Consider the following 22866-nt stretch of genomic DNA (forward strand, 5'->3'; position numbering starts at 1 on the left):
GTCTCGAAACTTTTTGATATCACCACATAGATACATAGACTTTATTAAAAAAGTGTGCTAAAGTCACAAAAGGTTTTTTATAGTTATTAAATCATTCGGATTCCGCATTTATTTTTACGTGTGAAAATATTATTAAACATAATACACAGACAGAAACCCACACCCAGGGCTTTCATTTGATTTCAATTGCTTGCATTTAGATTTTTGTATTTTTTGCACAAATAAAAATATCATTATCGATCGGAAACAGATGATCGGTATACCGTCCACACGGTTCACACACAGAGCCAACTTAAGAACCGATTCCATTTTCCTGGTGAATCGACTCAATAAAAAAATGGGAGGGGGGCGAGTCGATTCCTTCGCGAGGAGCTCGAGCGGAGGAGGTGAGAGATGCGCGCGCCGCGTGCGGTCCACGGAGCGGATTCTAAGCGCTACAGGGGTTTCAATTAGACTCATAACAACAATAATAATAACAATAATAATAATATAACAATGATACAAATTAATAAAAGAAATTACATCAGAAGAACGTAAAGGAAATATAATTAAAATATATATATATATATGTGCAGCAATAATAATAATAAAAAAAGAAATTAATTGAAAGGAAGCAGCGGTCGGAGCGGGCGCGCGCTCTGCACGGCACCGACGTTTCTGGAATTTCGGCGTTTGCGTTAAAATGACGTGAGACACGTGGAAACTGGGGCTCACGCGCTCCGACATTATCCTGTTGTTTTTATTTTATTTTCTAATTAATTTCTTTGTGGAAAGTTGGTTGGAGCGCGAGCGCGGTGAGGACTATCCCGGGTTATACCCAGCGGCTCTGTGTGTGTGTGTGTGTGTGTGTGTGTGTGTGTGTGATAGCGGGTTAATTAGACTGCATGTACATGGGGACAGATGGAGGTATACAGTAGGTAGTGGTGTTCAGACTGGGGCTGGAGTTTTCTGGAGCTCAGACTGAAGGATGGGAAGTTGAGCGCAGAGTGGACTTTCTTCAGATTTGTGGATGATGTGACACACCAAGCTTCATCTCCAACCCGTGGTTTTTCTCCCTGTTTGTTCCTCCGATTCTGTGCTGTTTGATTTCTCCCCCTGGATGGAAGTTCTGCCCACCATGCTGCACCTCGGGCTTCTGCTCTCCGGGTTCCTGCTTCTAGGAGGTAAGATGTTGCTTCTCAGCTTGATCTCATGTTCACGTTCGATGTTCAGTTTTAGTGCGTGCGTGCGTGCGTGTGTGTGTGTGTGTGTGTGTGTGTGTGTGTGTGTATGTATTGTTATTGAATTACAGACTGTACACATGCAGGAATGGGTTCTGTAAAAATTCTAAGAATTTTCCAGACTGTGTAATTACTGTAGTGTGTGTTTTGACATATTCCCGCTCGCGCGCGCGCTCGCACGCGTGTGTGTGTGTGTGTGTGTGTGTGTGTGGAGGAAAACCCCAGTCTCGTGACCATATAGAGTTACAGCACACATTCTTCTGTATCGTGGATTTGTCATTAAATACCAATTAATCCAGTGTTTATACAATTAATTACTGTAATACACCCCCCTCTCTCTCTCTCCATCTATCTTTCCCTCCATCATTCTGCCCATCTCTAGTTTTTTCAATGTCTTTCTGTCTCTCTTTCTCTCTCTGTCAATCTCTCTTTTCCATCCATCTCTCTGTCCATCTATCACTCTTTTTTTCTCCATCTCTCTCTTTCGCCATCCATCTCTTTGTCCATCTCTCTCTCTCTCTCTCTCTCTCTCTCTCTCTCTCTCTCTCTCTCTCTCTCTCTCTCTCTCTCTCTCTCTCTTTTGCTCACCTTCTGTTTATTCCATGTGCTGCCTTACTTTCCCACTGTTTTGGTCTCTTTACATGTGGGAAGCACAGTCCTGAGATTTGATGGTTAAAATCTCCAGCGACAATAAACAATTCGTCAGGGTGTGTGTTTTCTATTTCTCTAATGGTCCCGTAGAGTACACTGAGCATTTCCTTAGCATTAGCGCTAGGTGGTATGTACACTCCGAGCACGAGTAGTGTGTTGGCAGTGATGGGTGTAGGGTGCAGGAAGTGTAGGGTATAGAGTGTAGAGAATGTAGGCAGTGTAGGGTGTAGAGAGCAGGAAATTTAGGATGTAGTTTAGGGTGTAGGGAGTTAGGATGTAGGGATAATGGAGTGTAGGGTGTAGGGGGTGTAGGGAGTGAGGGGTGTATGGAGTGTAGGGAGCAGGGAGTAGGGAGTATAGGGTGTAGGGAGTGTAGGGTGTAGGGAGTGCAGGAAGTGTAGGGAGTGTAGGGAGTAGGGAGTGATGGGTGTAGGGTGCAGGGAGTGTAGGGTGTAGAGTGTAGAGAATGTAGGGAGTGTAGGGTGTAGAGAGCAGGAAAATTAGGGTGTGGGGAGTTTAGGGTGTAGGGAGTTAGGGTGTAGGGATACGGGGGTGTAGGGTGTATGGAGTGAGGGGTGTAGGGAGTGTAGGGAGCAGGGAGTATAGGGTGTAGGGAGTGTAGGGTGTAGGAAGTGTAGGGGGTAGGGAGTGTAGGGGGTAGGAAGTGTAGGGAGTGTAGGGTGTAGGGAGTAGGGAGTGTAGGGTGTCGGGAGTAGGGAGTGTAGGGTGTAGGGAGTAGGGAGTTTAGGGTGTAGGGAGTGTAGGGTGTTGGGAGTTTAGGGTGTAGGGAGTGTGGGGTGTTGGGAGTGTAGGGTGTAGGGAGTGTAGGGTGTAGGTTGTAGGGAGTGTAGGGTAATGGGAGTGTAGGGTGTAGGGAGTGTAGGGTGTAGGTTGTAGGGAGTATGATGTAGGGAGTAGGATGTAGGGAGTAGGGTGTAGGGAGTGTAGGGTGTAGGGAGTATGGAGTGTAGGGTGTAGGGAGTAGGGTGTAGGGTGTAGGGAGTGTAGGGAGTAGGGAGTGTAGGGTGTAGGAAGTAGGGAGTAGGATGTAGGGAGTAGGGTGTAGGGAGTGTAGGGTGTAGGGAGTATGAAGTGTAGGGTGTAGGGAGTAGGGTGTAGGGAGTAGGGTGTAGGGAGTGTAGGGAGTAGGGAGTGTAGGAAGTAGGGAGTAGGATGTAGGGTGTAGGGTGTAGGGAGTAGGGAGTGTAGGGTATAGGGTGTAGGGTGTATGGAGTGTAGGGTGTAGGGAGTGTAGGGTGTAGGGAGTAGGGAGTGTAGGGTATAGGGTGTAGGGTGTAGGAAGTAGGGTGTGGGGAGTGTAGGGTATAGGGTGTAGGGTGTATGGAGTGTAGGGTGTAGGGAGTGTAAGGTGTAGGGAGTGTAGGGTGTAGAGAGTAGGGAGTGTAGGGTATAGGGTGTAGGGAGTAGGGTGTGGGAAGTGTAGGGTGTGTAGGGAGTGTAGGGTGTAGAGAGTAGGGAGTGTAGGGTATAGGGTGTAGGGAGTAGGGTGTGGGGAGTGTAGGGTGTAGGGAGTGTAGGGTGTAGGGAGTGTAGGGTATAGGGTGTAGGGTGTAGGGAGTAGGGTGTAGAGAGTGTAGGGAGTGTAGGGTGTAGGGAGTATAGGGTGTAGGGAGTATGGTGTGTAGGGTGTAGGGAGTATAGGGTGTAGGGAGTGTAGGGTGTAGGGAGTAGGGAGTGTAGGGTATAGGGTGTAGGGTGTAGGGAGTAGGGTGTGGGGAGTGTAGGGAGTGTAGGGTGTAGGGAGTGTAGGGTGTAGGGAGTAGGGAGTGTAGGGTATAGGGAGTAGGGTGTAGGGAGTGTAGGGTGTAGGGAGTGGGAGTAGGGAGTGTAGGGTATAGGGTGTAGGGAGTAGGGTGTGGGGAGTGTAGGGAGTGTAGGGTGTAGGGAGTGTAGGGTGTAGGGAGTAGGGAGTGTAGGGTATAGGGTGTAGGGAGTGTAGGGTGTAGGGAGTGTAGGGTATAGGGTGTAGGGAGTAGGGTGTGGGGAGTGTAGGGCGTGTAGGGTGTAGGGAGTGTAGGGTGTAGGGAGTAGGGAGTGTAGGGTATAGGGTGTAGGGAGTGTAGGGTGTAGGGAGTGTAGGGTGTAGGGAGTGGGAGTAGGGAGTGTAGGGTATAGGGTGTAGGGAGTAGGGTGTGGGGAGTGTAGGGCGTGTAGGGTGTAGGGAGTGTAGGGTGTAGGGAGTAGGGAGTGTAGGGTATAGGGTGTAGGGAGTAGGGAGTAGGGTGTAGGGAGTGTAGGGTGTAGGGAGTGAGGGTTGTAGGGTGTAGGGAGTATGGTGTGTAGGGTGTAGGGAGTATAGGGTGTAGGGAGTGAGGGTTGTAGGGTGTAGGGAGTGTAGGGTGTAGGGAGTGAGGGTTGTAGGGTGTAGGGAGTGTAGGGTGTAGAAAGTTGAAGATGGGGGTTAGGTAAACGGTTTTCTTCTCCTTTTTTAAAGTTTGCTTTAATTCTTGACACCCCCCCACTCTCTTTCTTTCTCTTGTTTTCCTATGTTAGTGTTTGTGTCTCTCCATCTCTCCTGCTGTTTGTCTCTCTATCTCTCTCTCTTCATCTTCACCTCTTTTTTTCCTTTCTTTCTGTCATTCTTCAGAGCTCTACTAATCTCTCCCCCTCTTTCAGTCACTTTTGCATGTCACCTCTCTTCTCTCTCTCTCTCTCTCTCTCTCTCTCTCTCTCTCTCTCTCTCTCTCTCTCTCTCTCTCTCTCATTTTCCTTTCCCTTTCATCCCACCCAATCCATCTTCAGCATCTTTCCTCTCTCTCTTTCCTCTCTATCACTCTTTGTTTATCTTTCTATCTCATATTATTCTGTTCAGTGCTCTCCATCTCTTTCCTTCTCTCTCTCACTCTCTTCCTCGCTTCCTGTTTCTGCTCCTCTATCTGTGTCTTATTATTTTTCTCCATCTCTCCCTCTTCCCCATCACTCCTCCTGTGCTTTCTCTCTTTTTTCTATATCTCTCTTTTTCTCTCTGAACGTGTGTGTGTGTGTGTGTGTGTGTGTGTGTGTGTGTGTGTGTGTGTGTGTGTTACGTTTGCGCTTCGTGTTCTTTTAGACCTTCTAGTAAACAGGAAATGGGGTTTAGGGGATAAAAGGAGAGATGTTCCAGAGGTCGGGTCTAAGCCGGCTGTGATGTGGACAGGTACTGAATTACTGAACATGTTGCTCTCTGTCAGAGAGACCTGTGTGTGTGTGTGTGTGTGTGTGTGTGTGTGTGTGTGTGTGTGTGAGAGAGAGAGAGAGAGAGAGAGAGAGAGAGAGAGAGAGAGAGAGTGACATTCTTCCCTGTGTGTAGAACAGCAGATATCTGCTGTGAATTCTAATACTCAGCTGCATATTCGTTCTCTCTCAGACACACACACACACACACACACACACACACACACACACACACACACACACACACACACGGCCCGTGTTCCAAATCTCCACGCTCTTCAGCAAATGCTGAGCAATGCTATCTGGGAAATAAACGCTTATCTCGAACACATGGGAATTAAAAACGAGGAAAAAGAGGCGATGCAGGATTTTGCTCTATTTAGATTTTATTAGTTTATAGAGTTTATTGGAATCAGAAACTCTTTATTCAGCAACAACACACACACACACACACACACACACACACACACACACACACACACACACACACACAGGAAGCTGACTCGGCAAATCATCACACACCGTATACATTACGTTCCACGTAATCTGTTCATCATCCGATTTCGATGTCCGCCACAATGATGAGGATCGTTCACTTCAGAGTGCAAACATCAGAGCTCCAAACATGTTCTTCCACATGCTCTATTCCATACATGTTCCTCCATACACTCTATATACTCATCCTGAAGAATAGGGTGTATAAAGTAGGGTGCATGGAGTAGGGTGAGTAGAGAATGGTGTGTGGAGAATGGTGTGGAGAGTAAGATGTGTGGAGTAGAGTGTGTAGAGTAGGGTGTGTGGAGTAGGGTGTGTGGAGAATAATGTGTAGAATAGGGTGTGTGGAGAATGATGTGTAGAGTAGGGTGTGTGGAGAATGGTGTGTAGAGTAGGGTGTGTGAAGTAGGGTGTGTGGAGAATGGTGTGTAGAGTAGGGTGTGTGGAGAATGGTGTGTGAAGTAGAGTATGTCGAGTATGGTGTGTAGAGTAGGGTGTGTGAAGTAGGGTGTGTAGAGTAGGGTGTGTGGAGTAGGGTGTGTGTAGTATGGTGTGTAGAGTATGGTGTGTGGAGTAGGGTGTGTAGAGTATGGTGTGTAGAGTATGGTGTGTGGAGTAGAGTATGGTGTGTAGAGTATGGTGTGTGGAGTAGAGTGTGTGGAGTATGGTGTGTGGAGTTGAGTGATGGAACAAATTGCATGTCTCCTATTTCACAAAACGCTGCTGAACCGAAGGAGAAATATTTACAGAAATTATAAGCTCATGGCCTGATTTTTAAAAAGCAAAGCTGCCATGACCCCCGAGTCCCTGAATGAGCTCCAGAACACACCCCTGAATACACCACTGAACACACCCCTGAACACACCCCTGAACAAACCCTTAAACACACCCCTAAACACACCCCTGAACACACCCCTGAACAAACCCTTAAACACACCCCTGAACACACCCCTGAACAAACCCCTAAACACACCCCTAAACACACCCCTGAACAAACCCCTGAACACACCCCTAAACAAACCCCTGAACACAACCCTAAACAAACCCCTAAACACACCCCTGAACAAACCCCTGAACACACCCCTAAACAAACCCCTGAACACACCCCTAAACAAACCCCTAAACACACCCCTGAACAAACCCCTGAACACACCCCTAAACAAACCCCTGAACACACCCCTAAACAAAACCTAAACACACCCCTGAACAAACCCCTAAACACACCCCTGAACACACCCCTGAATACACCCCTGAACAAACCCCTAAACACACCCCTGAACAAACCCTTAAACACACCCCCAAACACACCCCTGAACACACCCCTGAACAAACCCTTAAACACACCCCTAAACAAACCCCTAAACACACCCCTAAACAAACCCCTGAACACACCCCTAAACACACCCCTGAACAAACCCTTAAACACACCCCTAAACAAACCCCTAAACACACCCCTAAACACACCCCTAAACACACCCCTGAACAAACCCCTAAACACACCCCTAAACAAACCCCTGAACACACCCCTAAACAAACCCCTGAACACACCCCTAAACAAACCCCTGAACACACCCCTGAACAAACCCCTAAACGCACCCCTGAATACACCCCTGAACAAACCCTTGAACACACCCCTGAACACACCTCTAAACAAACCCCTAAACACACCCCTGAATACACCCCTAAACACACCCCTGAACAAACCCTTAAACACACCCCTGAACACACCCCTGAACAAACCCTTGAATACACCTCTGAACACACTTCTGAACAAACCCCTGAATACACCCCTGAACGAGCCCTTGAACAAACCCTTGAATGAGCTCCTGCACAAACCCCCAATTGAGCCCCTAAAAAACCCTTGAATGAGGCCCCTGAACAAACCTCTGAATGAGCCCCTGAACGAGCCCTGAATGAGCCCTGAATGAGCCCTTGAATGAGCCCGCAATTGCTCCGGAGAGAGCACTCATGAATCTGGGTCAAGTGTGAAAATGGCGTTAGGGAGAGCTGGAGGACTTTATCTATCATGCTCTCTACACCCCCCCCCAACCCCACCCACCCCCAAACACACACAAACTCTCTTCCTTTGACTCTTTCCTAAAGAGTGACGCAGGAAACGCGTTTTTGCTTACCATGCTCGGACAGAACGTGCCACATTACAGTACATCTCTCTCTCGCTCGCTCGCTCTCTCTCTCTCTCTCTCTCTCTCTCTCTCTCTCTCTCTCTCTAACTGCAGTCTCTCCATCCCCTCATCCCTCTAGTGTGTGGTGTAGAAGTAAGTAGGGAAGAAAGCTGAGGGGAAAAACAGCAATGTGTCCGAGTCTCGGAGGGAAAAAAGTGCAGCGGTGAAACTTGGGGTGTGTGTAAATAATAGACTAGCGACAAAACAACACCTCACCGGATCTGCATTTACGTCATAAACACTAATAATACTGCATAACACACACACACACTCTCTCTCTCTCTCTCTCTCTCTCTCTCTCTCTCTCTCTCTCTCTCTCTCTCTCTCTCTCTCTCTCTCTCTCTCTCTCTCTCTCTCTCTTCTCAAACTCTCTCCCTGTCCTTTAAATGATCCGTCCCTTCTCTCTTTTCTTCTCTCACTCTTTCATTTCATTCCCCCTCTGTAAAGCAGATTCTGTATTCTGAATGCCGGCATTATTTCCTCCTGAGCTAATTTATTCTTTCATACTTCTTTAATTAATTTAAACACACACACACACACACACACACACACACACACACACACACACACACACACACACACACACTCACACACCTCCTTAATGCACACGTGTGTTGCATTGATGTCACGCCCTGTAATGAAGTTCAAATAAGCGAATATGAAGTTTATCTGACAACTACACGTGTAAAACGTGTCGAAGTCACGCTAGCCGAGGAGCATGACCTTTCCATCCATGTTCATAAGTACAGACATTTAACCCCTGAGTCAGGGCCATTTACCCCCCCACAGCTCCGTCCTCCTACCCCGGGGTATTCATCATCAGCATGAAACCTGCCAACCGGCCTTTTAACCATGTGTGTGTGTGTGTCTGTGTGTGTGTGTGTGTGTGTGTGTGTGTGTGTTTCAGTTTGTGTAATGAAAGGGTATCATTTTGTCTCATTTTTCTCACAGGAAAATTATAGTGATTTTACTGTGTGTGTGTGTCAGTCAGCACACACACACACACACACACACACACACACACACACACACACACACACACACACAAAACCAATTTGAAAAATGAATGAAAAATCTTGTACTCGTCTTGTACTTCTGTTTCCAATGAAATTCTTCCTACAGTCTGTATGCCCCGCCCCCAGAGGCATGTCTTACTCTACAGTAGCATACATATAAACATTACATTTTATTTATACATTTTATAATCCTCAATTCCAAGATTAAACATTTCACTTACTCATATTGTTGCGGTGTTGTGTCTTATCTAATTAAAATGCTTCCTTTAGTGTTTATGCCCCGCCCCTCAGGGGTGTCTTACTTTACACTTTTTAAAATATAAACAGTGGATATGTTCCCTTGTTTTTTATATTTTATAGTTCATAATTTTTCCCGACTTATCTTCTACTACTGTTGTGTTTTATCCAGTGAAATGCTTCCCACAGTGTGTTTGCCCCGCCCCCAGGGGCGTGTCTTGCTCTACAGTAGCAGCTTCTATATGGTCTTTATTTTATAGTGCGTCATGACTTGTATCTTGTACTAGTGCTGTGGTTTTATTCAATAATATACTTCTTACAGTCTATATGCCCCACCCACAGGGGGGCGTGTTTTACTCGAAAGTAGCAGTGTCTGACCAGTATTCTCTCTCTCTTTTTTTTTATAGTTACCATTTCCAGGATTTAATATTTCACTGATTATCTGGCACTAATGTGTCTCATCCAATAAAAGGCTTCTCGCAGTGTGTATGCCTTTTTTCTTGTCGTAAAACAAATGGGCGTGGCTTATTAATTTTGAAAGAGTTTTTGTACGTTGGAGGTTTTATGTTAGCTAGAGATGTATTTGAGGATAGCTCGCTAGTTTATAGCTAAATTGCGGTTTCGTTATACCGCGTTGCTTGTCATGAATCTCTAAGGTAATGAAATAGGTTACTAGCGGTTAACTAGCAGGCTAGCCGTGCGCTAGCTTCACAGTAGATTAGCAGCGAGGAGTTTCAGTAAATACTCCATAAACAGGACGACATACACTCGTTGCTTTGGCAGACTGATGTCCAGATGTTGTAACATCCTATTCAAGACTGAGGAGTGTCTCTGATTTGCATATTTATGAATATTCATGTCAGCGTTTGCTTGTGATGCATGTAGAATAGATCCAAACTTCGGTAGTGTTTAATGGATTAAAATTAACCAGTGTATTACCGACTCATGATGCTCTAGAAATTACTCAGAAGCTCTTCAGAGGACGTTTTCTCTTCTGACTGCCGCTGTTTACAATAATAATAATAATATCCTCTGGAAATTGCAGGTAAAAAACTTCTCTTTTTTTCTCCCCTTTCATTTTTCACCTCTGACTCATTTATTATAAAGCAAAATTTAGCGTAAAGCTCCTTTTTATAATAAAAAACACTAATTGAACTGTAATAAATTGACGACGTTGTGATCCTTAAGCTCAACCTGGACCTCAGGAGTTAACCTGGACCTTAGAAGTTAACCTGGACCTTAGAAGTTAACCTGGACCTCAGGAGTTAACCTGGACCTTAGAAGTTAACCTGGACCTCAGGAGTTAACCTGGACCTCAGGAGTTAACTTGGACCTCAGGAGTTAACTTGGACCTCAGGAGTTAACTTGGATCTGCAGAGTATCTGGAGACATGTTTATTTTTCTTTCATGCATGCTAGTCATGGACATGTCGGCGGTGTCTAATGAGAAATATGCTAATACTGCAGAGGATAATAAGTTATATTTACAAGAGGGCACTTGTGGAGGCTGAGGGAAATATCCACACCTCCACATATCGAAAGATGTTCCTCACCTCATGAGAGGATCAGCGAATATGCAGTAAACTAGAAAACCGTACTGTCTGTTAGCAAACCACACGTTTCCTAGCAGAACTGGTGCTACGTTCACTCCATGCTGTGTGTGATATTTATCTGCTTTTACCTCTACAGTTACCTCTCTGTCTAAATTTGTCTCTACCTCTGCCTCTGCATTTACACCTGCCTCCACCTCTGTCTTTATCTGTATCATTGTCTCTTCTGCCTCTACCTCTACCTCTAAATTTTTGTCTTTACCTCTGTCTCCACCTCGGCATCGAACTATCTGGACTGTTTTTTTCTACCTCTGGTCCTACCTCTAACATTGACTCTATTTTTGCATTAACCTCTGTCTTTATCGCTCTACCTCTAACTTTGACTCTACTTCTGCCTCAACCTCTGCATATACCTCTGTCTTTATTGCTACCTTTGTCTCAAATTGTGCCTCTACCTCTCTCTCTGACTCTAAATTTGTATCTACCCCACATCTACCTCTGCATCTCGGTCTGTCTCTACCTCCACCTTTACCTCTACCTCTAACATTATGTTTACCCTGCCTCTAACTCTGCCTCAACCTTTGTCTCTAACTCTGCCTCCTCATCCTGTCCCAACCTCTGTCTTTATCTCTATTATTGTCTCTACTTCTGTCTCTAACGTTGACTTTACCTCTGCCACTACCGCTGTCTCCAGCTCTAAATTGGACTCTACTTCTGCCTCTACCTCTGCATCTTCTCCTGTCAACCTTGGCATCTACCCGTCTCCACCATTGTCTTCACTTCTGTCTCTATCTCTGCCCTGTCCTCTTCATCTTCTTCTGCCTCTACCTCTCCGTAGCATCAGACTTCAGCTGGAGTGTTTTGCTATTTTTGCTTTGTGCATAATAAAGGGCAACATTCCAGTCCACCTGGCTGACAAGCACGGAAAGATCACGATTCAGATTTGGTGTGTGTTCGTAGGAGTTCCCACGCCGGATCTGCAAGCAAGTCGAGTCGAGTCGAGTGTGTAATGTCCACGCCGCAGCGTCCCCGCTGGAACCAATCACGTTACAGTGATGCAGCGCCAGTCTTTTCATTTGCTGCTCCAGCGTTCCCCTGTTGCAGTCTTCTGGCGGTTTAGGCGGGAAAGCTTTCCTTTGGGTTGGAAAGTTGGCGAAGAGGGAAGGATAAAAAAAAAAAAAACCGCAGTTATTGTAGAAACTTTCCCTCGAGGACGGAAATATGGTTTAAATAAACCGGATTAGGAGGTCGCAGGGAAAGTCCCAAAAAACACTAAATGTGTTTTGCTCTATTTGTGTTTTGCTCCACTGAGACTTTCAGCTCTGTGTGTGTGTGTGTGTGTGTAAAATGCTAAATGCCAGTGTTTCTTCAACACAAGACACAATCGCTAGACTTTCTACTGTTCAGTCGTGTGTGAAATTGTTGAGAGCCTAACAAGACAGGACTGACTGCACACAACAAACACCATGTAAACAGATTTATTAGCATTTTTGGATGATTAGGGCACAGCGAAGAGTGTTTTATTGAGTCATACACCTAGATTTTGACATATTAGGTGTTTTGGATTATCAACTTCTACCAGGGTCACAATTTCAATTAATTTATATTTGTGTATATAAACATTATATATCTGTTTTAACAATGAACACTGTGAGCACTCAGAGCAGCTTTACACAGATAATGTGGTGATAAAGATGAATAAGTTCTTTATAACTGTAAGTTTGTCCCTGATGAACGAGTCAGTGGAGACTTTGGTGAAGGAAAAACTCCCTGAGATGCAGAAGGAAGAAACCTTGAGAGGAACCAGACACAAGAGGAACCCGTCCTCATCTGGGTCGCACCGAATGTCCATTTATTAGAGATAAACAATGTTGAGGTGCAGTGATGGAGATCAGATGAAACACTTCCCAGCACTGAGGAGGTTAAGTTGTCATTGATGTTTGCAGAGCATACGGCTCACTACATCTACAACTCTGCTGCTCCAAATCGCACCTATAGATAAAGTAATGGCAGAAGATTACATTTATTTACATGAGGAAGCTGTTGGAGTGTGTGTGGGGCTGCTGTTTGTTTTATTTCTCATTTGAACATTTTCTTCTTCAGTTCCACTCCAAATTCGTCTTCTGCCCTTTATCAGCTTTGAGTCGTTTATCAAAATCACCGTGTTCACCAAAGTGTCCACCACACAAAACTCCTCCATGGAGCTCAGGAAGGTCATTAGGAAATGTGTACAATAACTGTGTCATTTTGGATGGAAATAGAACTGGATGTTACCATGGTTACAGGAGGTAATTTATTGAGAACTGTAAACTACCTGTGTGTTCAACTGTCTGAACTCACACGTGAACTTCCAGCCAATCACAATACAGCAATTACACCTGAACTTCCAGCCAATCACAAACCAGCATTTACACCAGAACTTCCAGCCAATCACAATCCAGCATTTACACATGAACTTCCAGCCAATCACAATCCAGCATTTACACCAGAACTTTCAGACAATCACAAACCAGCATTTACACGTGAACTTCCAGATATTTAAAATCTACTATTCACACATGAGCTGATGATTATGATTTGCTGGACGTTCCTGTGTAAATGCTGGTTTGGAACAGGAACCTTTTTTTGCATTTAGGGTTCAACGTAACAATAAACGGATAAAAAAAACCTCCATGTCTAATTTAATTAATGCAAATTGTAATCGCCGGCACACTGCTGTGTAGGAACAGAAATAAAACCCTTAAGGATGTGCGTCCGAGTTATTAATTATTGAATTCCTATCATATTTCTCCAGCACAAGCAAACGAACGTCTGAAATCCTCCATTCGGGATTCCTGGTTGGAGGTTGGAACGTGTTCTGGTGTGAACTAATTTTGATAAATAAGATAATGTACCGGGCCTAACATACACACCGTGTCTGGCGAAAGCAGATTCGATTAACGGGTAATAAAGCGGGATGTTGGTTGCTAACAGTGTGATCAGGATGATGATAAACTCTTCTGCTGGCGGAAAAACGTTTCTGCTTCCTGGCGCATGCAGTAAAATCGTTTACGTTACGACGCACTCGTGCTGTTCCTCCATGCGCACTTGTTATCAAACGCTTCGGCTGAGATCTAATCGCTCTGACCGCTCTCTCGCATGGAAAAGATAACACACACCATCTGCGCTGGTCATTTGGGACACACACACACACACACACACACACACACACACACTGGGTCAGGCTTAAATAACAGTAAACTACACTCATAAACTCGCCACCTCTCTCACATTCTTTCTACAGAATATGTTTATTTACTGACATGAAAAGAGAGAGAGAGAGAGAGAGAGAGAGAGAGAGAGAGAGAGAGAGAGAGAGAGAAAAGAGAGAGAGAGAGAGAGAGAGAGAGAGAGAGAGAGAGAGAGGGAGAGAGAGAGAGAAAAGGAGAGATGGAAGAGTGACAAGCTGAGAGAGAGAGAGAGAGAGAGAGAGAGAGAGAGAGGGGGAGAGAGAGAGAGAAAAGGAGAGATGGAAGAGTGACAAGCTGAGAGAGAGAGAGAGAGAGAGAGAGAGAGAGAGAGAGAGAGAGAGAGAGAGAAAAGGAGAGATGGAAGAGTGACAAGCTGAGAGAGAGAGAGAGAGAGAGAGAGAGACCAAGAGAGAGAGAGAGAGAGAGAGAGAGAGAGAGAGAGAGAGAGAGAGAGAGAGAGAGAGAGAGAGAGAGAGCGCTTTCCCCCTCAGTGAAAGTGAGGCTCAGTGTAAATGCCAAGTGTGATGTGTCAAGATGGTGATAACTTTATTGCAGTGTTTTTCTGACTCAGTGTTATTGAACACGACCAACAAAACCGATCTGGTCCGATCCAGTCCAACCAGGTCCAATACTGCCTTTTCGAGCACGTCTAATAAAACCAATCCGAGTAAATCCAGTTAATCCAATCAGATCCAGTTTGAGAAGGTTGAAAAAAAAACAATCTAATTCGATCCAATCAAAGCAGGTCTAACAAAACCAGTCTGATCCAATCCAAGCAAATCCAGTAAAACCAATCTGACACAATCTGAGCAGGTCTAACAAAACCAGTTTGATCCAATCCAAGAAAATCCAGTAAAACCAATCTGACACAATCTGAGCAGGTCCAACAAAACCAGTCTGATCCAATCCAAGAAAATCCCGTAAAACCAATCTGACACAATCTGAGCAGGTCTAACAAAACCAGTCTGATTCAATCTGAGAAGATCTAGTAAATCTAATCGGATCCAATCCGAACAAGTCCAGCAAAATCAGATAGAAATCAATTTAATAAATCTATTAAATCCACTTCAATCCAATACAAGCAGGTCTAACAAAACCATCTGATAAATCCAATCTGAGTTATTAAAGTAACTCTAAATTCTATCCAGGTATAATAAAATAAAATAAAAAACAATCAAATCATTCTAATGAGGTCCAATAAAACGAATCTGATCAAGTCCAATAAAAACAATTAAACCCAAACTGCTGAGCAGGTCTAATTAAACCAGTCAAATACAGCCAGACTGAACAAGTCCAACAAAACCAGTCCAATCCGAGCAGGTCCAATTAAACTAATCCATTCAAATCCAAGCAGGCCCAATAAAATCGACCTGAGAATAGTTTGGCACAATCAGCTGCAGCCAATCAGAGGAAGTCCTTATGTAAATACAGCAGAGATACAGAGAAGCGCAGTACCGCGTGTGTCCTGTAGAGCAGAACACGGACACCATGCTTTATCTTGTCCAGTAAACTGTGCTGTAACTAAATAAGGAACTGGCCTGATTAGATGCTCCAACACTTGCTGGAGTAATGATGCAGAAATGATGAGGTGCTCTGTGTGTGTGTGTGTGTGTGTGTGTGTGTGTGTGTGTGTGTGTGTGTGTGTGTGTGTGTGTGTGTGTGTGCTGCTTGTGTAAACTCCACCGCCACATGGGAACGTTTAATGACTCATTCCATGCCCACTTAAGCTTGATTTGAGCGTGAGGGTCGTAATCAGTTGGTCTGGGAATATTAAAGCATAAATTGGTCCTCTTCCATCACTCAAGAAGTCGTTCCCGTAATAACATCTCTCCTCTTACTCATTCTTCACTCCTCTTTTCAAACCCATATTATCCTTAAATACAATTACCGCTGTAATTACAGAGCGTAACCTGTTCCTGGCGTGAATACGCCTGAAAATAACACATCTAATGCACCTTGAGTCCTAACGAAGGAACCACACTGAATTAAGTCAGAAAATAAATACATTCTCCTGAAGTGCAAATGTCTCTAAAAGAGCGTTAGATCCACCCACATGGAAAAATCATGCGCTGATCTCACAGCCTTATATCACCGTAAGGAGCGAGATGAGCATGAGATGATCCTTATCGCTACAGGAGGTTTCACAACAAGGTGCGCAAGATGAACGGACAGCTGAAAAAAAAAGGGCGTTCACTTGACACATGTACATTACAGCACAGGATCAGCGCCCCTGGTGCATACAGGGTTAAGGGCCTTGCTCAAGGGCCCCAGAGTGGCTGCTTGGTGATACTGAAGCTTGAACCACCAACCTTCTGATCATTGAATATTTTATTGTGCTGTACATTTGTGTGTGCGTGTGTAAGTGAGGAGTCGTTCATAAACGATTCATTCATTCTAAATGACTCTTTAATGTGAATCAGAAGACTGAGTCGTCTCAAAAAGCGATTCATTTTCTATTGGAGGCACATGGGCAGGGCATTGCAAAACCTCTGGAGTTCATGTACGTGAACACTTCCAGCTATCACTCAAGACTCTTTGTGTGACGGATGAGGAGTTTTGTGAAATGACACATTTTCGAGAGATGTCAACATGTTATATAGGGAATAACGAATTAAGAAAGGCAGAAGTGCAACAGGAGGTTACCAGGCAACGACGTCCTCTTCCATACACAACTTGTCAAAACGTCCCAGTACTCGAAATGCAGATACGCACTTTAACTGAGTAGTTTTAGTTTTCGGTTTGGGTTCTGTATTGTTGAAAGATTTATGATCAAACTCTTGATGTCACCCAAATGAGGATGGGTTCCCCTTTTGAGTCTGGTTCCTCTCAAGGTTTCTTCCTCATAACATCTAAGGGAGTTTTTCCCCGCCACAGTCGCCACGGCTGCTCATCAGGGATAAACACACACCATTCACCTTCACTGTTGTTTTCTGTAAAAACTGCTTTGAGACAATGTCTGTTGTGAAAAGCGCAATAGAAATAAACTTGACTTGACAAAAGTTTTGTGGTGTAAGAAACATCATTTGAAACCTACACAATATGGACAGAAGTTTGTGGACCCCTGACAATAAGATTTGTGCTTTTTGAACGTTCCACATTTACTCCCCGTTTGCTCCTATAATAAGTTCCACTCTCACAGGATTTTGTGGAGATTAATTCAGCTTCAAGGGTGTTAGAAAGGTCAGGTACTGATGTAGGTGAGGTGAGGAGGCCTGGGGTGCAGTCAGCGTTCACATTCATCTCAGGGTTGGAGCTCTTTATAATAATTTAGTAATATTATTAATAGCCACTAATAATACATTTGCAAAGATAACGTTTTTCACGTTGTCACTATGTGCTATTGTTTTGTAGAATTTTGAGGAAAATAATGAATTGAATCCATTTTGAGTCTGTAAAATAACAAAATGTGGACAAGGTGAAGTGCTGTGGAAACTTTCCAAACGCACTGTACATGTGAATGTAATTTCATAGATCGGAGCACACTGGAGATTTCATCCTCAAATCATTAGGGTTTGTTTACTGTTCAGCTTCTGTATGAATATCGCTGGCTATCGTTGTGCAGTCAGAGCCGACCTTCTGAAACTTCCTGGCCAAAAGGTCACAACAACACTAACACTTTTGTGTTCTAATAAAAATGGAGATGTTTTTGTGTCACTTGAAGCTCCATCTAGTAAAAATATCATTGTAGGTTCTAATGAAAGGCATTAGTGACAGTTCGGGGATTGGAGCGCAAACACAAAGTATGCTCGAGCAGAGGTGTTTTTTTTTTTTTTCTTTTTTCCCAGAAGCAATCAGGTGTCAGGGAAATCTCACTAACAAGCAATTTCAGTGCTTCTTATTTTCCCCCGGACATCAAAATGTCACCCTTTTGCATTTGTGTGGTTTTATTTTTTGTCAGAGCTCCACACAGTCACATTTGATTCAGCGAATTACTGCGAAGGATGTGAAACCTCACGCCTGACAGCTAATTAAAAACTTCTAAACCAGTATCTGACTACTCCTAAACAGGGCTAACCTCGTATATGTATTTACGCCGTGAGCAAGGAAGAAATTCGCACACAAAAGTTAGCGCTGATTAGCAGCGACGTTGTCGTTCATTCCCCCGAGGAAACGAATCATGCTTTTTTTATTTTGTTGTTGTTGTTCTGCCTTAAATAGAGAACAATAGAACTGCAGCGAGAAAACAAAGTGAAGAGAGACGACTGCAGGAAAATCCCAAGGCAGGACCGACTCTCAGGGTGGTGGTACTGTGGGCAACATGTTTGGGGGTGAAGTACGACACGTCTCTAACGCTTTTTTACGCTGCAAGGACACATTTATCAACAGCCCACAACTCGGTTAACTCACAGAGCAACGCCTCATCATCAGTATCACTTTCAGCACATAACTTCTTACATTCTGTGCAGATCTGAATGGACCAGGGAATTCTCCACAGGACACAGTCTTCAAAATGGAGCCAGGATAATCAGTTTAAACCATTTTCAAGCACTTTAAGCTAATGCTACACTCGAGTTACCTCAGAATATGGAAGTGTTAATGTCATTTGTAACCTCTGTGCTTTCAATCTGAACGGTTTTTAAGTCATTTTAAGTCAAAACTCTACACTACAACCGCAACTGTGCACCTACATCATCTTCATCATCAGAATCAATATTTGTCTAATAACATGACAGAAAAAAAATGTAATAAAATACAACCTACTCATCAGAGATGCAGACTCATAATGTGCAGCGCCCCCCAGAGGCTGTAATCCAAAGACCAACCAATCAGAGGACGGAAAAATGCCGCCGCTATTCTGGGCCAGCAAACTGCCCTGTAAGGAGAATATGATATCTGATTGGTTAAAGAAACAGAGATATTTATTAAGGAGACTTTGGTACAAAGGCCAGCAGTACTGATTCTGAAGGCTCTGGGCAGATTAGATCGACATGGCAGCACATAGAGGCTGAAAGCTGATTGGATAAAAAATCTAACATCCACATACACGTACTGAAGCAGTGCAGCCGAGAGAAACACTACAACATGAAGAGAATAAACTTTTGGGAATAAATTAATACAATTTCATCAAACAAATATTAGAATTTAGGTTGTAAATGTAGGTCAGTGCTTCTGATAGTGTTTAGGGCAGCAGAGAAGGTTTTGCTGGCCCTGACCACCAGCCACTGCTAATATATATATGTGTATATATATATATATATATATATATATATATATGTATATATGTATGTATACTGTATGTACTATATCAATATCTACTGTATGTACATTGTTTTATTGGAGTATGGAAAGTGTGGCGTTTACAGTCAGGGCTTCAGGATGATGGAGATGATCTCACCCACACGAGCTGAATTGTTCGGCTAATTATCATGAACGATTTACAAGTCAAGACTTTACCGCTTTTTATCTAATGCTGCTGTGATAATTGGTGGTTCAATGAAAGGACGCAAACCAGGGCGAGATAAACGCACTCAAGATAAACTGATTTATATCTCCATGGAGACAGTGCTGTCAGTCATTATACGATCTAACCAGATAGGAACTAGCTTTTGTAATTAATGGGAAAAAGTATTCGAACACTTGCCGTTTTCAGTAATGACGTGGATCTTCTCCAAACTGTTAGCAAAAAAAGATTATCACAATTGTATGGGAAGTCTTTGGATGAGGTAGCATGAAATTTCCCCTTCAAACCTGTTTCAGCATGGCAATGTCCCTCTGCAAAAAAAGCCAGCTCCATGAAGATCTGCTTTTCATGGGTTTGGAGTGGAAGATCCTCTGCTATAAAACTCCAACCCTATAGAACATCAATGAATGTGAATGCTGACTGCACCCCAGGCTTCCTCACCTTCTCACCAACATCACTACCTGACTTTACTAACACCCTTATGGCTGAATGAATCTCCACAAATCTCCATAAAACCATGCAGAAACATCTGCTCAGAAGAGTGAAGGTATTTCTAACAGTAAATGGAGACCAAATGTGCAATGGGACGTTCAAAAAGATACCAACATTCCAACCTCATGGTCAGGTATCCACAAACTTTTATCCATATAGTGTATATTTCTTGAATCTACATTTCAATTGACAAATTTTTTAGGATCGCAAAAATTTAGCAGAAAACATTCAGACGCCGTGTGTTTCCGTGTCCCCTCAGTCAAAAGAGCGATTACTGCCATCTAATTGTTTCCTGGAGGTCGAGATGATACGCACACGTGTCCTCGTCGCTCGTTTAATCCAGCGATCTCATCAGGAAGAGAAAGAAAGGAACGCGATTGGAACGCAGATCCTGCGCGAGGGCTAATCGGTATGTACGCGCCCGTCAATGGCGTGCGATAAAACAGCTTTCGCTCATAACGCGTGGAAAGCTGTAAACAGGTCTCTCCGGACTCATTACACGCACTTTACTGGAGAGCAACAGCAGCGAGTAGCGGCGCATGAATTATTTAGCAGGCCGTGTCGAGCTCGGGTTAATTTAATCAGGTCACAGGTTGGGGTCAGCTCCGAATCGACGGTGTGTTTATGTCTCCTGCAGGATTCACAGGAGACCCAAACAGCTCACTTATTATTCAGATTTTTTAAACTGACCCAAAATGAACTGCAGGAAAAAAGTTGTAGATTTTGGTCAGTTTTGTTTATGATGATGTGTTGGGTCTGTTCTGGTCTGTTCGGGTCTGTTCGATGAGGAATAAAGACTCGGGAGACTTTTAGACGAGCAGCGAGGTTCACTTCATTATTTATTCTGTTTCTCTTATTCTCTCTGTCTGCTATAATACTGTCACCCTACAGATCTACAGCTGATCAGCCACAACAGATCTCTAATCAGGGTCAGGGTCGGGTTTAGGTTCAGGTTTATATTCAGGTTCATTTTTGGGTCCATGTTCAAGTTTAGGTTTAAAGTTTGGGTTCAGGTTTATGTTAAGGTTTGGTTTTTAGGTTCAAGTTCAGATTCAGGCCCGGGTTCATGTTCAGGTTTGGGTTTGGTTTCATCTTCAGGTGTAGGTCTGTTTTCATGTTCAGGTTTGGGTTTGGGTTTATATTCAGGTTTGGTTTTAGGTTCATGTTCAGGTTTGGGCCTGGGTTCATGTTCGGGTTTGGGTCCGGGTTCATGTTTAGGTTTGGGTTTATGTTCAGGTTTGGGTTCATGTTTGGGTTTGTGTCCCGGTTCATGTTCAGGGTTGGTTTTGGGTTTAGGTTTGGGATCTGATTCATGTTCAGGTTTGGGTTTATATTCAGGTTTGGTTTTAGGTTCATGTTTAGGTGTGGGCCCGGTTTCATGTTCAGGTGTGGGCCCAGGTTCATGTTCAGGTTTGGGCCTGGGTTCATGTTCGGGTTTGGGCTCGGGTTTATGTTTAGGTTCGGGTTTATGTTCAGGTTTGGGTTCTGATTCATGTTCAGGTTCAAGTTCAGGTCTGGGTTGGGGTTTATCTTCAGGTTTGGGTTTTGGTTCAGGTTTGGAGTCTTATTCAGCTTTGGGATCAGGTTTATTTTCAGGTTTGGGTTCGGGTTCATGCTAAGGTTTGTGTTCGGATTTAGGTTTGACTTTGGTTTGGATTTTGATTGAAGTTTAGGTTTAGTTTTGGATTCTGAATAATTTTTGGGATTAGGTTCGGATTCAGGTTTAGGTTTTGTTAAGGTTTACAGGTTTTTCAGGTCCAAATAAAGAATGGAAAAGCATTTCCATTAAAGCAGCGTGTAAAATGTGTTTGTCCATGTGAGTCGGTGTAAAGAACATCATTATTGGAGTGAAGTCCAGTCCTGTTGGAGTCTATGTTTAAAGTGCAGCTTGTAAATGTGAAGAGTGGAAGTGTGGGGAACCTGTTTATTACTCAGAGTGTCGCTGGGGTTCAGTAATCACCAGTCACCATGCTACAAATCACAGACTTTATAAAACAACGTCTACATGCTCTATCACTGATTACAGAGAGCGACCCTGTGGTGGAGGTGGAACGTTCAGAAGGAGAGCAGAAAGATCTCAAACACCTCAAACTCCACATAATTCACAGGTCACCCCCAGTTCAAACGTCTCGCGTGTTTAACGTGTCGGAGTGGCGATTGGAACACTGTAGCCACTAATATTTTCTGTGGCCAAATCAATAGAGGCTTTATTATTGTGTGGGATGGAGAGGACGGGGAAGTGCCTCAGCTGCACAACCGAACATTAAATATCGATAAAAGCATGCTTTCTGCCAGGCTTTTAATCTCAGAAGCCTTGTGTATTTATATCTGTGTGATTAAAACGAGGATGTGCGCTGCAGCGAGGGAAGAAAAGAGCTCCATCACAAAGCCGTTCAGCCACGCATGATGAAAGCATCGTGCAATTTTAGTTCGCCGAGGAATCAGACATCAGAAAATCCCTCCTGTGTGTTCGGACCGAGAGACGGACGAAAGAGAAATCGAACAGGACCCGTGCGAGGAAACCATTCCAGAACAGGATGAGATTGTAGTGGAGACAGGACATCTCCTGCAGCATGAAGCTGTTCAGGTTTTCTCTCATCTGATGTCTTGTGTTGAAGTACTCACTTTTACACGGTGCAAACTTTTTCATACCCCTTCGTATATTCACTCATTTGGCGCATCATTGATCAATTTATCTCAAGACCTGGGCACTGGAATTCGGGTGAAGAACTTTCTGATCAGTGGTCCAGAGTGATAACTTCTGAGCCTCTGAGTCTCCCTGCCCCATCATAGAAGTTCTTGTTGTGGATTTTATGTGTAGAAAATGCAATTTTACTTAAAGAACTTTGTTGGGATCACGTGATTTTAAAAACATGGCACCCCGTAGATTCATCAGAAAATCTTAGGATTAACATTTGCAGGCATCTACAGTAGTTCTGAGTCTTTTATAGATCCAGTCATCACATAGATCCAGGCACAACAGGGTTCTGGTGAACATCCAGACCACGTCTCCAAATAATAGCATTAATGGTGCAACACTCAAGAATTTAAACAGACTGAATATCACTAATGCAGGAGACGATCTGAGCCCAGGATGAACAACATGAAGATGGTGAAGATATCTATTACAGGTACTCAAACCCTCAATTTTATTCTTCCATTTCAACTGGAATAACATTTATTTCACCGAGCCTATCAAGCAAACAGAAGTTCCACTC

The 22866-nt window shown here is 43.9% G+C and overlaps 1 protein-coding gene across 1 annotated transcript in view; it reads left to right on the forward strand.

Annotated features, from left to right (window-relative positions):
* Positions 1 to 383: 383 nt before the first annotated feature.
* Positions 384 to 22866, forward strand: part of LOC310733746 (transmembrane protein 132C) — a 152954-nt gene continuing 130471 nt past the window's right edge. Inside the window, exon 1 of the mRNA XM_083555150.1 lies at positions 384 to 1163. Within this exon, the coding sequence (XP_083411276.1) occupies positions 1100 to 1163 (64 nt within the window). The 5' untranslated portion in view covers positions 384 to 1099. The remainder of the gene's footprint in view (positions 1164 to 22866) is intronic.

Source organism: Silurus aristotelis, assembly GCF_946808225.1.
Source record: "Silurus aristotelis genome assembly, chromosome: 11".
Classification (NCBI taxonomy): Eukaryota; Metazoa; Chordata; class Actinopteri; order Siluriformes; family Siluridae; genus Silurus; species Silurus aristotelis.